General features: G+C 43.9%; 1 protein-coding gene across 3 annotated transcripts in view; it reads left to right on the top strand.

Moving 5' to 3' along the window:
* The window catches only part of CLSTN2 (calsyntenin 2), a 645,262-nt gene that overhangs the window by 601,393 nt on the left and 25,079 nt on the right, over positions 1-18,790 (top strand). For all 3 annotated transcript variants that reach the window (XM_032630816.1, XM_032630818.1, XM_032630817.1), the window contains one exon: positions 542-704. In XM_032630816.1, the coding sequence (XP_032486707.1) occupies positions 542-704 (163 nt within the window). The remainder of the gene's footprint in view (positions 1-541; positions 705-18,790) is intronic.

Below are 18,790 nucleotides of genomic sequence, written 5' to 3' on the forward strand. Positions count from 1 at the left end.
TGCTTTCTCCTTGATCCTTTCTAACTCCTAATTTTTTCCTCTTCTATTTTCTTCTTTCTCTTTCCCTTCCTCTGCCCCTTCTCTATCTTCTTCATTTCTACTTCCAATCTAGCATCCTTCTTTTTATAGCTCCATCCATCCCAGAGCTTAGAAAAACAATTTTAATTTTACTCTCTCTCTATTGAAAAACTAAGAAAAATTTGATACAGCGCAAATTTAAGCGGACACCTCCACCTGTCCACCAAGAACTTGCCAGCCTAGAGAGCTGGTAATTATGTGACCAAGATAATCTGCCGATAGCCAAATATTTGCCTGATAATTAGCTTCTCAGGTGTTTCTCTACTCCATGGTTTGCCCCATCGCGTTTGATTTGAGTTTCTATAACCTCAGTGCATATCAACCATTATGTTCATTGAGTTCTTTGCAATAAACATTGTTGATCTAAAGGTCGCTTCTCCCTCTTTCATAATTAGAATAACAGTCTGTTTGATGTTTCACTGCATATTCAATTTTAAGTGTTGCTTCTCTTTCTTTCTGCTAGATTTGTGACAAAGAATGGCATTACTATGTCATCAATGTGGAGTTTCCTGTGGTTACCTTATACATGGATGGAGCAACGTATGAACCATACCTGGTGACCAACGATTGGCCCATTCATCCGTCTCACATAGCCATGCAACTTACGGTCGGCGCTTGTTGGCAAGGTAACCCTAAGTCCAGACCTTCTCCCTGACCCATCTGTGTACAGTCCATGAAAGATACTGACAGAGAAAAGGGCAAAGCAAGTGGTATGAGAATCAGCCAGGAAAATTTTCTATCCCTTACTAATAAAACAGGACTTATAAAAATAAGGATGAATCCAGGCACTACGCTTGTATAATAATAAAGCACTTGGCTTGAGACCAGATTTTGATTTGAGATAAACATGAGAATTTCAGGTTGCCTCTGAGTCGCTAATGCCTTTTATTGTTCTGGAACCTTATCCGGTTTCAAACTGGGGCTGTGTGGGGCTGAATGTGGAATCTTATAACAGAATTGCCAGTTGGCTCTGTTGATTGCTACACGGGTCAGGAGCCAAGGATCTCTCTTTATTCCCAATCAAATTGTCCAAGACCCCGACCCTCTATACCGGGAGTTCACAAATATGTGGGACGGAGGGAGCGGGTGGATTGCGCATAGGTTCAAAGTCACGAGGGGCCACCCTCAAGTTCTGCTAAGCTCTGAGCCCCTTCCCTGCTCCCCAGGGATGGAGGCTCCTTGTTGCCTTCTCGCTTGAAGGTCTCTGCTCCCTCCTCATTTCCTCTGCTGCTGCCCCTCCTCCAGTCCCTGCACCCAGACTGATCTCTTTGGAGGCGGGAAAACCAGCCCTCTGAACACGCAGGCAGCCTCTCTATTCCCCACTCAGATTTGCTGGCATCTTTGTCTTTGCCCCCTTAGCAGCTGGGGTGTTTTGAAGTACCAATGGGAGAGCAGAGGGGAAGTAAAATGCTCCCCAAATAAGCAGGTTACACTCTGAGATGACTCGAACTCGTGTTGATGGATTCTTTGAAAGTTACTAAGATCTGTGGCCTTGACCATTCGCCATGGGGGCTTAGGGGAAAGGTGGGTTATGGTATAAGAGTAAGTCTTCTGAGGGCTGGCTCCCTCTAGGGGAGACATAGGCCCCTCCGCACTGGGACGAAGAGTGAGTCCTGGGCAGCCCCATGCAAGAGAAGATGACAAGAAGGGCAAATGGTGCAGCCCTGGGAGCACTAGAGACACAAAGTCCGGGAAGGAAACAAAGCAGGAATGAGGCAACAGAAGAGAGTATATATTTTTTAATTGGAGTATAGTTGATTTACAATGTTGGGTTAGTTTCAGGTGTACAGCAAAGTGATTCAGAGATATATGTGTGTGTGTATATATATTCTTTTTCAGATTCTTTTCCCTTATAGGTTATAACAAACTATTGAGTATAGTTTCCTCTGCTATACAGTAGGTCCTTGTTGTTTATCTATTTTATATATAGTAGTGTGTATATGTTAATCCCAACCTCCTAATTTATCCCTCTCCCCACTTTCCCCTTTGGTAACCATAAGTCTGTTTTCTATGTCTGTGAGTCTATTTCTGTTTTTTGTGTATAAGTTCATTTGTATCTTTTGTTTTTAGGTTCCACGTATAAGCCAATCATATGATATTTGTCTTTCTCTGTCTGGCTTACTTCACTTAGTGTGATAATCTCTAGGTCCATCCACATTGCTGCAAATGGCATTATTTCATTCTTTTTTATGCCTGAGTGAGAGAGTGTGTTTTTGAGCAGAAGTCACCTACTTGAAGTCTGACGTACATCACGTGATAGTAGAAAGCTTCTCAGACGTTTCAGTAGAATGTGATAGGAGCTTCCTCAGTATTGCAGAGTTCCCCAGGATAACAGGAAAGGAAGACTGTGTCATCTGGCAAGAGTCCATGAAACTAATTAGTATAGCAAGGCACTGATCTAGAGGTTGCGTAAGAATCATTAGTCACTAAACACAGCTGTGCTGGAGCGATGGCCCTCTTGTGTGGCTCAGTGCCCCAGCTGGATACCCCCAGTCAGCCCGTGGATATTCCGGAACATAGCTTGGATGCTGCCCATAAGATAAGGGGGCCCCAGTCATGTCCTCACCATGAACCTTACCACTACTCTTCCCTAGAGGCCCTCAGGGACCACATCTGGATCCCTGTCACCCCAGCCTGCAATGGAAACCTGCCCCGAACTCTAACAAGGCCAGATGAAACCACTTTTTCCCAGTTACATGCCAACTGGGCAGACCAGCCCCACCAAAATAAAGTGATTTTATAAAGAATTAAGATGATCTCTTTGGATCAGTTAGAATAGGCTAAGTTGTGCTGTAGTGACAGTCAAGCCCCAGTTCTCAGTTATTTAAAACAATTCTCACTTCGTATTCACTGCAGAAGAGAGGGGGCTCCTCTCTGCTTTTCCCAAGCAGACAGAGTGGCCACACTGCTGCACGCTGAGAAAGAAGAAAAAGAAAGCATGATGGATGGTGCACAAGCCCTTAAAGCTTCTGCCTACAAGTGACACCAATCATTTTTACTCACACATTATTGGCCAAAGCAAGTCATATGGCCACACCTAACTCCAACAAAGCCTGGAAGTGAAATCTACAATATGTCTGGAAGAAAAACTGGAAATATTGTATGAACGACACTGATGAACACTGTGGTCTGTCCACTTAGTCAGCGATGGTCGTTTGACTGCCCTTCCCACATTAAAAATACAGCCACTCTTCTCTAAATGAGACAACCTCTAAGTCCCACCTGTTACTGGCTCCAAGCTCAATGCACAGGTTCTCTGAGTGATTCCTGATGAAATTTTCATTGGGTTGAGATGCATAGGAGGCTCTATATCTGGCCCAGATGCGGCTCCACTTGATCTGGAGACCTATACACTAAGAAGAAGAAGTATTTGCTACCACCACAGCCATCACCCCCTCCATACGTGCACACACACACACACACACACACACACACACACACACACACACACACTATACAACAGTGGAATGAAGCAGAATAACCAAAAAACATTTCCACTACGTAAGAGGAATAGTTAGAGAAACACAGCAGTCTTTGGTCCACAGCAATTCTGAAATCCCTCTGGGCAGATGCTGTAAGGGCCCCTGCCCTAGGGGTGGGACATGTTCTTTGTGATCCTTGACTCCATTCTCTGGGAGTTGATTCCTTCCTCAATATCCACCTAGGCCACATCTGAAGATGACATTGTCACTCCATAAATAGAAGTTCTAATATTATACTCGATGACAATTTATTTAAAAGCTATACCACAAAAGTGCTTTTCAAACCAAAGTATACGTTCATTTTAAAAGAATGTGGGAGAGGGACTTCCCTGGTGGCAAAGTAGTTAAGAATCCACCTGCCAAAACAGAGGACACGGTTTTGAGCCCTGGTCCAGGAAGATCCCACGTGCCGCGGAGCAACTAAGCCTGTGCACCACAACTACTGAGCCTGGGCTCTAGAGCCCATGTGCCACAACTACTGAGCCCATGTGCCACAACTACTGAAGCCCACGTGCCTAGAGCCTGTGCTCCACAACAAGAGAAGCCACTGCAATGAGAAGCCCGCACACCACAACAAAGAGTAGCCCTCGCTCGCCGCAACTAGAGAAAGCCCGCATGCAGCAATGAAGACCCAATGCAGCCAAAAGAAAGAAAGAAAGAAAGAAAGATTTTTTAAAAATGCTTTAAAAGAGTGTGGGAGAAAGAACGGTCACTAGGGTGTTTGAGTATTTCTGTCCTCTTCCCAGATAGATGCTAGGACCACTCTTCTTGGAGTAAAGTGTGGCCATGTGATTTGCTTTGGCCAATTAAATGTGAGTGGAAGTGCCTTATGTCATTTCCTGGAGGAAACTTTAAGAGCCAGTGTTGCAAGGAGGCCCTTTATGTACATGGATGTTTACAGTCCTCTGAGAAAGCACTAGTAAGTCCCCACTTGTGGATAAAAAAACTGAGGGTCTGAGAGGTGAGGTAGCTTACCCAAGGCCACCCCGTCAGATGTGCCCAACCTCAACTCTTCAAAGCCTGCTCGCCTTCCATGTGGCTTGCTGCCACTGTTGCTGACTGGCCACCTTGTTGATGTGATTATGTGTTTGGGAAAATGCAGGAACTGATGTGTATTGATACAAATGCTGTAAACCCTTTCCTTTCTGAGATATCTGACAACTCTGGAATCAAAACGCCACAGAAACTCTGTATTCTCTTGGCTAATCTCTTGCTGTATACTCCTTCAACTGATCCTCTACAGAACAAGAAAAAAGAGTTTAGGCTTAGGAGTCATACAAAATTGAGTTTGAGTCAAATTCCAGCCCTGCCACTTACTAGCTGTGTGGATCCAGCAGAATCCCTAACTTCCTTGAACTCCTACTTTCTCACCTATTTTTTTCTTTTTAATCTAGAGTAATATCTACTCCTTATTATAAGGATTAGGTGATGGGTCCATGGAGTGTGCTTGGCATGTTTCAGTTGAATGAATGTGTAAATTTGAAAACATCTGCTGGTCGCCTCGTCCACCTCCTTCTCTGCTCCTTGCACCTAAACCCAATATGGCAGATTGTCGGCAAGACCTTGGTACACTCTGGCCTCTGGGATGCCATCTTCCCCGTGGCTCCCTGCATGCACTGACCTTCTCCCTTTCCCCAGGATTAATGCTCACATTCAGACCCTGCCCTCCCAGGTCCATCTATAGGTGCTGGAAGATGGGGCTGATGGTATAGGAGAGAACCTGATCATCCAGGCCTCTGGGCATGGAGAAGATCTGAGTATCTTCTCTGACGGGAATGATAATCTATTGGTGAATTTTCAGCATAGGAGAAAAATCCTTTAAAATCTCTAAAATTGGGCTTTATTGGATGAGAAAGAGTTCGCTAGGAAGATAAAGACGGCAACAGCATATAGCATGGCAGAGAAGCTTGACGTCAGCACGCCCAGGGTGCCCTATCACTGGAACGTGCATGGACCAGAATGAGTTGAGAGGAGGCTGAGATTAGGAGTTGAGACCAGACCATAGGGCGCCATCTTGCCTTGTTAGGAGGTTGGATTCTCTGTTTGTCTTGGAAGGAGACACCGAAAGGTCTTTCAACAGGACATGGCACTGTGAAGTTGATGGCCTATAACACAGTCTTTATCTCGGCGTGTTTCTAAACCTTCCGAAGTCCACTTATATACACGCTATAAGCCCGCTGTGTGAATGAACCCCTTTGGGCCTGTAATCGTGGGGAGTTTTTCAAGTACTTTTGAGGTTGGCAAGGGAACTGGTTCCCATTTGTGAAATTTCCAATTGGGGTTTAACAATGAGGATAGAAAATAATGTGCTAGCAGCTGCTTGCTCCCGGGAACTGGCTCCAGCACTGAGGCTGGGCAGTGTTCTGCAGCCCCAATTAGCCTACTGTACCCTGTTCGTGAATTGGAAAGCCAAAGCAATGGGTAGAACTTTATTTTCATTGGTATTTTTTCCAGTAATTAAAAAAAAAATTGAGACTTCATTTACACTTAAGAAATGTTGCCAGTACGGCCTAGAGCAGGCAGTATATCTTAATTCTTGAGAAGGGCTTTTGAAGTCAGGATGGACCTCGCCTTTCAAAAAAGTCCTCCTTCCTCTGCGTGGCCGCTGCATGCCCGCTGCATGCCACCTGACCATCACCTCTGTGCTCCGTGTCAGTGTTCTGGGGATGGAATCAGACCCTCTCTCCTGGCCGAGATCAGTCTGATCAGTCAGAAACGGCTGCCTTTGGACAAATACCAGGTCCCTGTCTCTCTCCGGGTCACGCCATTGGAGAAGATCGTTTGAAAGACTATCAATTTGTCCTTTTCCTTAGAGTCCCTACTCATCCTTTTTTTTTTTTTTTTTTTTTGCTGTACGCGGGCCTCTCACTGCTGTGACCTCTCCCGTTGCGGAGCACAGGCTCCGGACGCGCAGGCTCAGCGGCCATGGCTCACGGGCCCAGCCGCTCCACGGCACGTGGGATCTTCCTGGACTGGGGCACGAACCCGTGTCCCCTGCGTCGGCAGGCGGACTCTCAACCACTGCGCCACCAGAGAAGCCCCCTACTCATCCATTTTTAACAGCAAAACTTCAAGTTCTACCCATATATGGTAAAAACGGTATAATCACATCTGCTTTGTGCCTGGACCTCTACACTGGGCCCAACCAACCAGGGCCTGTAACTCAGCTGTCGTGGGGGTGAATCAGGAAGCCTGCTGATGTGCCAGACCACGGCCTTAGGGAGTCCCCGGGGTTTCAGAGAGGTGCCTCAGCAGGTGACACCCCAGGGCACCTCTGCCCCAACACGACAACCAGAGCAGCTCTGTTTTATCCATTTTGTATGATATCAGGGCAAAAGTTCTGTTAATGAAATGGCTGAACGTGTTTGAAGAAACATAGTTCTAGACATGCACCCCAGAAAGTACCACCCTGCCCTCTGCCTGAGTCTCATCTGCTCTTGGGGGAGCCCATCACACACTTCTCTGCTTGTGGCTCTGTCCCCAGAGACCACCTCATCCCTGCCTCTGCTGGGGCCTCTCCTCCAGCGCTCTCTGGACCTTGACCTCCCTAGAGTGTCTAGCTTTGCCTGTTCCTGACGGTGGCACCCCTCTGGCCTTGGATGAGGAGGGCTTTCTGCCCTAGCTCCTGGTCTGGCTGAGTCCTATCCCCTAGTTAACAAATAAAGCAGCAGGAGATAAAGAAGGGGATGGTTCTAAAACTTAGAACCTGTTAAGGGACAGACAGAGAGAACCCGCATTGTGGCTTTGGGGAGGAGTCAAGGCAAAGAATAGGAATGGCCAAAAAAGGGAAAAAAAGGCAGAAATAAACCTGAGGGTTGCAGTAATCAATAGCATCTATTCCTCAGACAAAGAGGAATTAGAGCCACATGTGGACCTGAGATCTGCTGTACATTTTCAGGTCATTTTTTATTTTTATTTTTTTTTTTTGCCAGACACTAAAAGTAGTGCAGAGACTTGGAATACATGCCGTCACTTAATAAGCTTGGTCTAATTTAATACAAATTCTCTTAATAAAGTCTGTGTTGAAATTATTCTGCATCCCTGGGGGTCTCTGCTGCTGGGAGAAGGAGGCACGTGCTAGCACAGTCCGCCTTACATTCAAGTGGCATTTCCCGAGGGGTTCATGAAGCTCGGTCCCACAGTTTCCTCAAGGAGGCCAAGGTCCAGTTTGGGAAACTGCGTAAACCATCCCCACAGCACCCCATTGAAGAGTCACAATGCACATTTGCTTACTCAAAGCTCTCAAAAGCCCACCAAGAAACCAATCAGTTTGACATTACTTAACCTATGTTTCTCAATCGTATTCCACTGTGGAACTCACTCTTTGTGGAACAGTGTTCTTGGAGCACTGTTTGGGAAACATCTCATTGGAGTTATTAATGCAGATCTCCACCCACTACTAGGGCATGAGTTTGCAGAAAGTAAGGACTATCTGCTTTCACAGATTCTCCTCCCCTTCTCTTTCCTCCTACTTCATGTCCTGGAGAAGGTCAATAATTAGTGTTTATTGAATTATACCCCATTTTTGAGTTTGTTTTGACAAAGCCGTATGGTTCATGGTCTGACACACAGGGATGACTAACAAGGTGTCTCTTTGCATTGTCTGTACTAAAAAAATCAAGAAAAGGTGATTCTAGGACCTGGAGTTCATTTGACATGAGGGTATATTGGTTTAAAGACAACACAGATGGGCTCCCTGGTGGCACAATGGTTGAGAGTCCACCTGGCGATGCAGGGGACCCGGGTTCGTGCCCCGGCCTGGGACGATCCCACATGCCACGGAGCGGCTGGGCCCGTGAGCCATGGCCGCTGAGCCTGCCCGTCCGGACGGAGCCTGTGCTCCGCAACGGGAGAGGCCATAGCAGTGAGAGGCCCGTGTACCACAAAAAAAAAAAAAAAAAAAAAAGACAACACAGATGAAATCAGCTTTAAAATTCAGGCATTCACGTGTGGAAACACAGTATAACTGAGTTACAATTTTAACGTTGAATCTTATTCTGAAAGTAATATTAATTAGAAAAGTTGGCAAGGGTCTTAGAGTAAAAACAGTGTCATTTTAACTTCTCTGAGAGGCACACCAGAGAGGGGAGAAAAAAACAGGAGAAGGCCGCTGAAAAAAGAGACAGAAAACTCACGTGACTCCTTTCAGAGTCCCTTGGTTCTTGCTGTCACCAGAACTAGTGGCCAATTTTGAGTTCCTGCACTGCGCTCAGCTCTGGCTTGTCTTCTGTTTAACAACCCTATGGTGTGGCTGTGATTATCATCCCCATTTTGCAGATGAGGAAACTAAGACTTAGAGAACATAAGGACCTTGGGAAAGGTCACCTAGAGCCTGGATTTGCACCCAGGTCTGTGCCACCCAGAGCCCTCACCCTTAATTATGCTGCTACCTCACCTCTGCTTCTAGGGACATGTAAAGTCAGATGGTGTTTCACAGCCAAGTAAGGAAGACCAGAGGATTCTGGAATCTGGGGTCAAACCATTTACCCAAACTCCCTGAGCATTTTTTCCCACAGATCAGACAAAATCAAGCTGAGGCCAAAGATAACCACTGGCCCAGCGGGCATTATGGTTTAATGGGAGGGTTGAGTTTGGAATCAGAAGAGAATTCCAGGCCCTCACTACTGCTGCTTGTCTGCTCTGAGTCTCTGAAGACCGTGTCTTGCCTCTGTGGTCCTGGAGAGTGGAGGGGCCATCCTGGGTGATATATGAGGGCCCTTCTAACTCCATCAACTTAGGTCCCCAACCCCAGAGTAATGACTTTTGTGGTCATCCCATAAGTCGTATGTTTCACTCACTTAGAACATGCCATGTAAATGTTTGCTGGAAAGGCTGGAGGGAGGGAGACGTAAAAACCAAAGGATAGAGAAAGCCTGCTGAGACTGTGTCATGGCCAGCCCTGATGGCAGAGCATCCCTGTCCACAAGTCCCTGCAACTACAGTTCAACCCCCAGGGTTGCACGGACAGTTTTAAAAACCGCAGCTTATGGGGGTCTATTACACACTTCACTTAGTCTTTGCGTTCCGTGTGTGTCTCCATCACTGAAATGAGGAAATGAGAGAAAGCAAGATTTCAGATGGTCTCACCATTTGCATTGCTCAAAATTGATATCCAACCATCCATGAAATTGTGTTCATTGAGGAGTGTCCCCATCAATAAACCATGCACAGAGCAGCCTCCAACTCAAGCAAGAGGGAGTGTGGCCCCCACTACTTTCCATGGGTTTCTCAGACTAAATAGCTGTGGGAATAACAGCAGCAAAAGAAAGATAGAAAAAGATCACAGCATCCGCATACGCTTTGCAAGGGGAAGAGACTTAGTACCTTCACACGACACAGTTCTTTTACTCAGAGGAAGGTGAACATGGCTGATTCTAAAGCTACGTGAACAGTCGATGGGCTCACCTCTCAGTGGAAAGAAAGCTGAGGGGGAATTCATTCCCAGTGCAAACTCCGACCCAGAATAACACAGGTGACGTTAAATCACACTTGCAAAATGCTATTATTTTTCAGGACAACTGTGTTTCCCAGCAAACTTGACACAAATCATTGGGAGTTGCTTCTGAAACCATTCAGTGTCTACAGAACCCAGTGTCATTGGACATTCTCCCCCAGCCCCGTGTCAGTTCCAACCTGTCCCCACCTTTCTGAAGCACCCCAATTATGACATCTTCCAAGAAATGTTGCTCGAACTCTCCCGGCCATATGTATTGTATGGCGTGGAGGTCAAAGGCTTAGGGGCAAGCGAGACCTGAGTTCGAATCAGAATTTCACTAACTTCTGCCCATAGGGCATTAGGCCATTTACCTACCTAGCTTTGAAAACATCATCTGTAAAAGGAGTTGTATGTTTAGCAGGTAAGAATCTGGATTCACAAAAAGAAAAGTAGTTTTTCCACATCTGTCTTAGTTTCATTTCAAGCCCCTCTTCTATCTGACTGGAGATTTAACCTTGGCAAATTTGGAATTCTCCCATTTCCTTAGGGTGCTCGCTGATTTCAGGGGGCTGGATTGTATAAGGCGCTAGGGTGTCAAGGGGCCTCCAGTCATCTTTCCATGCAGGTATCCACTGAAATAGTGCCCATCTCTTTGGTCCTCAGTCACTAATGGTCCTTTAGGGCCATCAGTGCTCTCTATTCCCTTGCCTTACTTAGGGGCACAGAAATACCTCTGCTGCTTCTCATGTTCTCTGTGAAACCATCCATGGTCCATCTGTCCAGATATGCCAGGCTGGCATTCCCTCCCAATATCACACACCCCTTCCAGGGCTCAGCCCAGGTGGTGGGCCTCAGGTGCCCTCACTCTGCATCTCTTTCATCTTATCCCCCCACCCCTTCCCTGCCACCCGCCAGTCTGGGGTATCATTTCCTAGACTGGAGGAAGGCAGATTTTCTTCCTCTATTTTTCCCCAGATGTTGAAGATACCCACATCTTCCCCACCCTCCTAAAGGTTTAGGATTCTGCAAATGAAAATGAGGAAGAGATTCAGCTTCAAGCCCCATCTTCTCTTCCCCCGTCACAACCCTCCCTGCGGCAATGATCACAAGGCAGAGGTGCGTTTAAGTGGAGGGTAAGATGGGAGAAATCAGGAGAAGAGCGGCATATTCTTATTCACTTGATAAATATTTCTTCATAATGGCCCAGGAGGCCAGCTTTGATTTGGAATTCTTTTTTTTTTTTTACACCTTTATTGGAGTACAATTGCTTTACAATGGTGTGTTAGCTTCTGCTTTATAACAAAGTGAATCAGTTATACATATACATATGTTCCCATATCTCTTCCCTCTGTGTCTCGCTATCCCACCCCTCTAGGTGGTCACAAAGCACCGAGCTGATCTCCCTGTGCTATGCGGCTGCTTCCCACTAGCTATCTATTTTACGTTTGGTAGTGTATATATGTCCATGCATCTCTCTCGCTTTGTCACAGCTTACCCTTCCCCCTCCCCATATCCTCAAGTCCATTCTCTAGTAGGTCTGTGTCTTTATTCCTGTCTTACCCCTAGGTTCTTCATGACATTTTTTTTCTTAAATTCCATATATATGTGTTAGCATACGGTATTTGTCTTTCTCTTTCTGACTTACTTCACTCTGTATGACAGACTCTAGGTCCATCCACCTCACTACAAATAACTCAGTTTCGTTTCTTTTTATGGCTGAGTAATTTTTTTATTAAAAATTGTGGCTTCAGAAAAAAATAAAGAAGAGAGGCTATGATCTCAAAAGTACTATCCTGCCACTTAAGCATTAAATAAAATAGTATATAAAAGAAATTTGCCATGTTTTAGGGACCTAATACTAAATCATGGATGTTATTTTTTTTCCCCCTCTGATCTGTTGGACACATTGTCTAAATCACATGTTTGGAAATTAATCATGCACTGCCTTAGAACATCTGCTGTACTGGAAATTTACCCATATTTTTATTTTACTTTTCCAGTGTCTATTCTTCCAAATAAATGTGAGCTCCTAGGGAACACAGTCCCATCTTATAATCAACTGAATCAAACAGAAGGCTAGGCAAACAGAAAACACTTTAAAAATGTGTGCAGATCTAACCTGAGGAATCCAAAATTGTGTTTGCAAATATTTAGAGAAGGTTCTTTGTATTAGAAATCAGGTTATTTTCTTTTCTTAAAATAATTCACGACCATGTGTATGTCTAAATGTTAGCAGGGGAGCCATGTGGTGTGTGGAGACACCCTAGATATTAAATAGAAAGCGATTTTTCAATGTAGCCATTATTTTTTTTAAATCCTACATCACAACCACCTCTGAGTGCAAATATATTTCCAATTTTTGCTGGCCTCCTATTGCAAAATGCTAATAGAATTGCATTCCTGGAGCTGCATCGCTAATAAATAGAGTGCATCACAGATCTGGGATTCTTGAGTCAAAAATAGGAAATATGGATGTTTTGCTGAACGAAAATACCGTGTAGGAAGAGGTCTTGGCAACCAGGAGAGTCACACAGTGTGGTCTTTAAGGATGGAGCTGCTGAGTGAGAAGTTGAGGGGGCCTGGATGGCAGACCACAGCGGCTCTCTCCAAGCCACATTCTAGACTGGGCTGCCCAGTACCACTAGTTTGCACAGTTAGTCCTGAGCACAGATGGATGTACTCACTCTCTAGAGCCCACATTTCACCAATTCCTGCTCATGTGCCCTTGGCTACTTTCTCCTGTAACCCCAAGTTTCCTCTGTAACTATAGAATAAGTACCTACCAGAGAAATCCAGCTCCCCAACTTCAGACTATACTACAAAGCTACAGTAATCAAGACAGTATGGTACTGGCACAAAAACAGAAATATAGATCAATGGAACAGGATAGAGAGCCCAGAGATAAACTCACAAAAATATGGTCACCTTATCTTTGACAAAGGAGGCAAGGATATACAATGGAGAAAAGACAGCCTCTTCATAATTAGTGCTGGGAAAACTGGAGAGCTACATGTAAAAGAATGAAATTAGAACACTTTCTAACACCGTACACAAAAATAAACTCAAAATGGATTAAAGACCTAAATGTAAAGCCAGATATTATAAAACTCTTAGAGGAAAACATAGGCAGAACACCCTATGACATAAATCACAGCAAGATACTTTTTGACCCACCTCCTAGAGAAATGGAAATAAAAACAAATATAAACAAATGGGACCTAATGAAACTTCAAAGCTTTTTGCACAGCAAAGGAAACCATAAACAAAACGAACTGACAGCCCTCAGAATGCGAGAAAATATTTGCAAATGAAGCAACTGACAAAGGATTAATCTCCAAAATATACAAGCAGCTAATGCAGCTCACTATGAAAAAAAACAAACAACCCAATCTAAAAATGGGCGGAGGACCTAAACAGACATTTCTCCAAAAAAGGCATACAGATTGCTAACAAACACATGAAAGGATGCTCAACATCATTAATCATTAGAGAAATGCAAATCAAAACTACAAAGAGATATCACCTCACACCAGTCAGAATGGCCATCATGAAAAAGTCTACAAACAATAAATGCTGGAGAGGGTGTGGAGAAAAGGGTACCCTCCTGCACTGTTGGTGGGAATGTAAATTGATACAGCCACTATAGAGAACAGTATGGAGATTCCTTAAAAAATTAAAAATAGGGGGCATCCCTGGTGGCGCAGTGGTTGAGAGTCCGCCTGCCGATGCAGGGGACATGGGTTCGTGCCCCGGTCCAGGAAGATCCCACATGCCACGGAGTGGCTAGGCCCGTGAGCCATGGCCGCTGAGCCTGCGCGTCCGGAGCCTGTGCTCCGCAATGGGAGAGGCCACAACAGTAAGAGGCCTGCGTACCGCAAAAAAAAAAACTAAACTAAAAATAGAATAACTATATGACCCAGCAATCCCACTGCTGGGCATATACTCTGAGAAAAACATAATTCAAAAAGAGTCGTGTACCACAGTATTCATTGCAGCTCTGCTTACAATAGCCAGGAAATGGAAGCAACCTAAGTGTCCATCGACACATGAATGGATAAAGAAGATGTGGCACATATACACAATGGAATATTACTCAGCCATAAAAAGAAATGAGAATACCTAGAAACAAATGACAATGAAAACACAACGACCCAAAACCTATGGGATGCAGCAAAAGCAGTTCTAACAGAGAAGTTTATAGCAATAAAATCCTACCTTAAGAAACAAGAAACATCTCAAATAAACAACCTAACCTTACACCTAAAGCAATTAGAGAAAGAAGAACAAAAAAAACCCCAAAGGTAGCAGAGGAAAGAAATCATAAAGATCAGATCAAAAATAAATAAAAAGAAATGAAGGAAATGATAGCAAAGATCAATAAAACTAAAAGCTGTTTCATTGAGAAGATAAACAAAATTGATAAAACATTAGCCAGACTCATCAAGAAAAAAGGGAGAAGACTCAAATCAATAGAATTAGAAATGAAAAAGGAGAAGTAACAACCGACACTGCAGAAATACAAAGGATCATGAGGGATTACTACAAGCAACTATATGCCAATAAAATGGACAACCTGGAAGAAATGGGCAAATTCTTAGAAATGCACAACCTTCTGAGACTGAACCAGGAAGAAATAGAAAAAATGAACAGACAAATCACAAGCACTGAAATTGAAACTGTGATTAAAAATCTTCCAACAAACAAACGCCCAGGACCAGATGGCTTCACAGGTGAATTCTATCAAACATTTAGAGAAGAGCTAACACCTATCCTTCTCAAACTCTTCCACAATACAGTGGGGGGAAGAATGCTCCCAAACTCATTCTACAAGGCCACCATCACTCTGATACCAAAACCAAAGATGTCACAAAGAAAGAAAACTACAGGCCAATATCACTGATGAACATAGATGCAAAAATCCTCAACAAAATACTGGCAAACAGAATCCAACAGCACGTTAAAAGGATCATACACCATGATCAAGTGGGGTTTATCCTAGGAATGAAAGGATTCTTCAATATACGCAAATCAATCAACGTGATAAACCATATTAACAAGTTGAAGGAGGAAAACCATATGATCATCTCAATAGATCCAGAGAAAGCTTTTCACAAAATTAAACACCCATTTATGAGAAAAACCCTGCAGAAAGTAGGCATAGAAGGAACTTACCTCAACATAATAAAGGCCATATATGACAAACCCACTGCCAACATCATCCTCAATGGTGAAAAACTGAAAGCATTTCCACTAAGATCAGGAACAAGACAAGGTTGCCCATTCTCACCGCTATTATTCAACATAGTTTTGGAAGTTCTACCCACAACAATCAGAGAAGAAAAAGAAATAAAAGGAATCCAAATCAGAAAGGAAGAAGTAAAGCTGTCACTGCTTGCAGATGACATCATACTATACATAGAGAATCCTAAAGATGCTACCAGAAAACTACTAGAGCTAATCAATGAATTTGGTAAAGTAGCAGGATACAAAATAAATGCACAGAATTCTCCTGCATTCCGATACACTAATGATGAAAAATCTGAAAGTGAAATTAAGAAAACACTCCCATTTACCACTGCAACAAAAAGAATATAATATCTAGGAATAAACCTACCTAAGGAGACAGAAGACCTGTAATCAGAAAATTATAAGACACTGATGAAATTGATTAAAGATGATACAAACAGATGGAGAGATATAACATGTTCTTGGATTGGAAAAATCAACATTGTGAAAACGACTCTTCTACCCAAAGCAATCTACAGATTCAATGCAATCCCTATCAAACTATCATTGGCATTTTTCACAGAACTACAACAAAAAAGTTCACAATTTGTATGGAAACACAAAAGACCCTGAACAGCCAAAGCAATCTTGAGAACGAAAAACAGAGCTGGAGGAATCAGGCTCCCAGACTTCAGACTATACTACAAAGCTACAGTAACCAAGAGAGTATGGTACTGGCACAAAAACAGAAATATAGATCAATGGAACAGGATAGAAAGCCCAGAGATAAACCCACGCACATATGGTCACCTTATCAATGATAAAGGAGGCAAGAATATACAGTGGAGAAAAGACAGCCTCTTCAATAAGTGGTGCTGGGAAAACTGGACAGGTACATGTAAAAGTATGAGATTAAAACACTGCCTAGCACCATACACAAAAATAAGCTCAAAATGGATTAAAGACCTAAATGTAAGGCCAGAAACTATTAAATTCTTAGAGGAAAACATAGGCAGAACACTCTATGACATCAATCACAGCAAGATCCTTTTTGACCCACCTCCTAGAGAAATGGAAATAAAAACAAAAATAAACAAGTGGGACCTAATGAAACTGAAAAGCTTATGCACAGCAAAGAAAACCATAAACAAGACCAAAAGATAACCCTCAGAATGGGAGAAAATATTTGCAAGTGAAGCAACTGACAAAGGATTAATCTCCAAAATTTACAAGCAGCTCATGCAGGTCAATAACAAAAAAACAAACAACCCAATCCAAAAATGGGCAGAAGACCTAAACAGACACTTGTCCAAAGAAGATATACAGACTGCCAACAAACACACGAAAGGATGCTAAACATCATTAATCATTAGAGAAATGCAAATCAAAACTACAATGAGATATCACCTCACACCAGTCAGAACGGCCATCATCAAAAAGTCTACAAACAATAAATGCTGGAGAGGGTATGGAGAAAAGGGAACACTCTTGCATTGTTGGTGGGAATGTAAATTGATACAGCCACTATGGAGAACAGTATGGAGGTTCCTAAAAAAACTACAAATAGAACTACCATATGACCCAGCAATCCCACTACTGGGCATATACCCTGAGCAAACCATAATTCAAAAAGAGTCATGTACCAATATGTTCATTGCAGCTCTTTTTACAATAGCCAGGAGATGGAAGCAACCTAAGTGTCCATCGACAGATGAATGGATAAAGAAGATGTGGCACATATATACAATGGAATATTACTCAGCCATAAAAAGAAACGAAACTGAGTTATTTGTAGTGAGGTGGATGGACCTAGAGTCTGTCATACAGAGTGAAGTAAGTCAGAAAGAGAAAAACAAATACCGTATGCTAACACATATATATGGAATCTAAAAAACAAACAAAAAAATGGTCATGAAGAACCTAGGGACAGGACAGGAATAAAGATACAAACCTAGTAGAGAATGGGCTTGAGGATACGGGGAGGGGGAAGGGTAAGCTGTGACAAAGTGAGACAGTGGCATGGACATATATACACTACCAAATGTAAAATAGATAGCTAGTGGGAAGCAGCCGCATAGCACAGGGAGATCAGCTCGGTGCTTTGTGACCACCTAGAGGGGTGGGATAGGAAGGGTGGGAGGGAGGTGCAAGAGGGAGAGGATATGGGGATATATATATACGTATAGCTGATTCGCTTTGTTATACAGCAGAAACTAACACAACATTGTAAAGCAATTATACTTCAGTAAAGATGTACAAAAATAAATAGAAAAGAATAAGTACCTACCTCCCAAGAGTTTGATGAAGATTCAACAGCATTGGGCACATAATTCATGCCAGTCATTGACAGTTGTTGTTGGATCTGCTGCTTCAAGTGGGGGACAAGGCGGGGAAGGGATGACCACCTGGATGCCTTGGAGAGTGGCAGCTCTACCATCCAGACCCAGGCTCACACCCTTCTTCCTGCAGGTCAACAGAAGTGTCCCTTTCCTAGGGTAGGGACATGCTAATGGCTGTGAGGAGCGCCGTATCCATGAGGTCTTCGAGGGCCTAAATCCAAAGACCCTACATTGGCTCCCCCATACCCAAAGCCATGGCCACCTCAGGTCATCCCTCAAAGCCAAATCTGTGGACTGATCACTTCAATAGAGGCTTCTCCTTTCATTTCCAATGTGAAGATGCTCTGGGTGTCAAGTAACAACGGTCTGAGTTAAAGCAGCTTAAGCTGTAAAGATGGATGATTGGCTGCCACAGCTGTGGTAAAGCAGTGAGGAGGTCTGCTCAGGGTTTGCTCAGCCTGCTCTGCTCTCCTGGCTCCGCCCCCTCCAGGAATTGCCTTGGTTGTCCCTGGTCTGCTTGCAGGATGGCTGCAGCCGCTCCCAGCCTTCTATCTTCACGTAATGATCTCCAGGGAAAGAGAGGAAGAGCAGGTTCCAGAAACTTTCTAGAGAGAAGATGGAAGCTCTTTTCCCAGAGGCTGCCAGTCAGTTTCTCCGCTCATCTCACTGGCTTAAATTCGGTCTTATGATTAACCCTACACCAACTCCTATGGCTTTTTGGATGCCAGATGCTGATTGGCTTCATCTTGGTATGAGGAGTCCCAAGTATAGGCCTCATTCTGTCCCTGGAGCAATGGAGATGGAATAACCTTTGACTAAACAGAGTCCATCCCTGGAACTCAAGTCAACTCCCCAAACCTCAGGGCTGCCATTGCAAGAGGACAGGAGTGAGATGGATGCTGGAGAGGCACCACAGGTCTACAACTCTGCTGGACCATCTTCTTCAATTCAGCAAACAATTATGAAGTGTCTGCTGTGTGCCAGGCAGGGTGCAAGGTGTTTGATGACACAGGGACAGGGGCCCATGTTATCAAGAGGGATAAATGAGCCAACTTGTTCAAGTGCCTGGGGCAGCCCTCAGCCCCAATACCTGTTCAGTATTGTCTTCATTACAATGAATCCTGCATGAGTATTCCCTGTCATCCAGGAGACAGACTTAAACAATAAGTTCCAGCAGCGTATGGAGAGGGGCTAGAGTAAGCCTGTGGGTGGCATAAAGGAGAGAGCTG

The sequence above is a fragment of the Phocoena sinus genome, chromosome 4, assembly GCF_008692025.1.
Source record: "Phocoena sinus isolate mPhoSin1 chromosome 4, mPhoSin1.pri, whole genome shotgun sequence".
NCBI lineage: Eukaryota > Metazoa > Chordata > Mammalia > Artiodactyla > Phocoenidae > Phocoena > Phocoena sinus.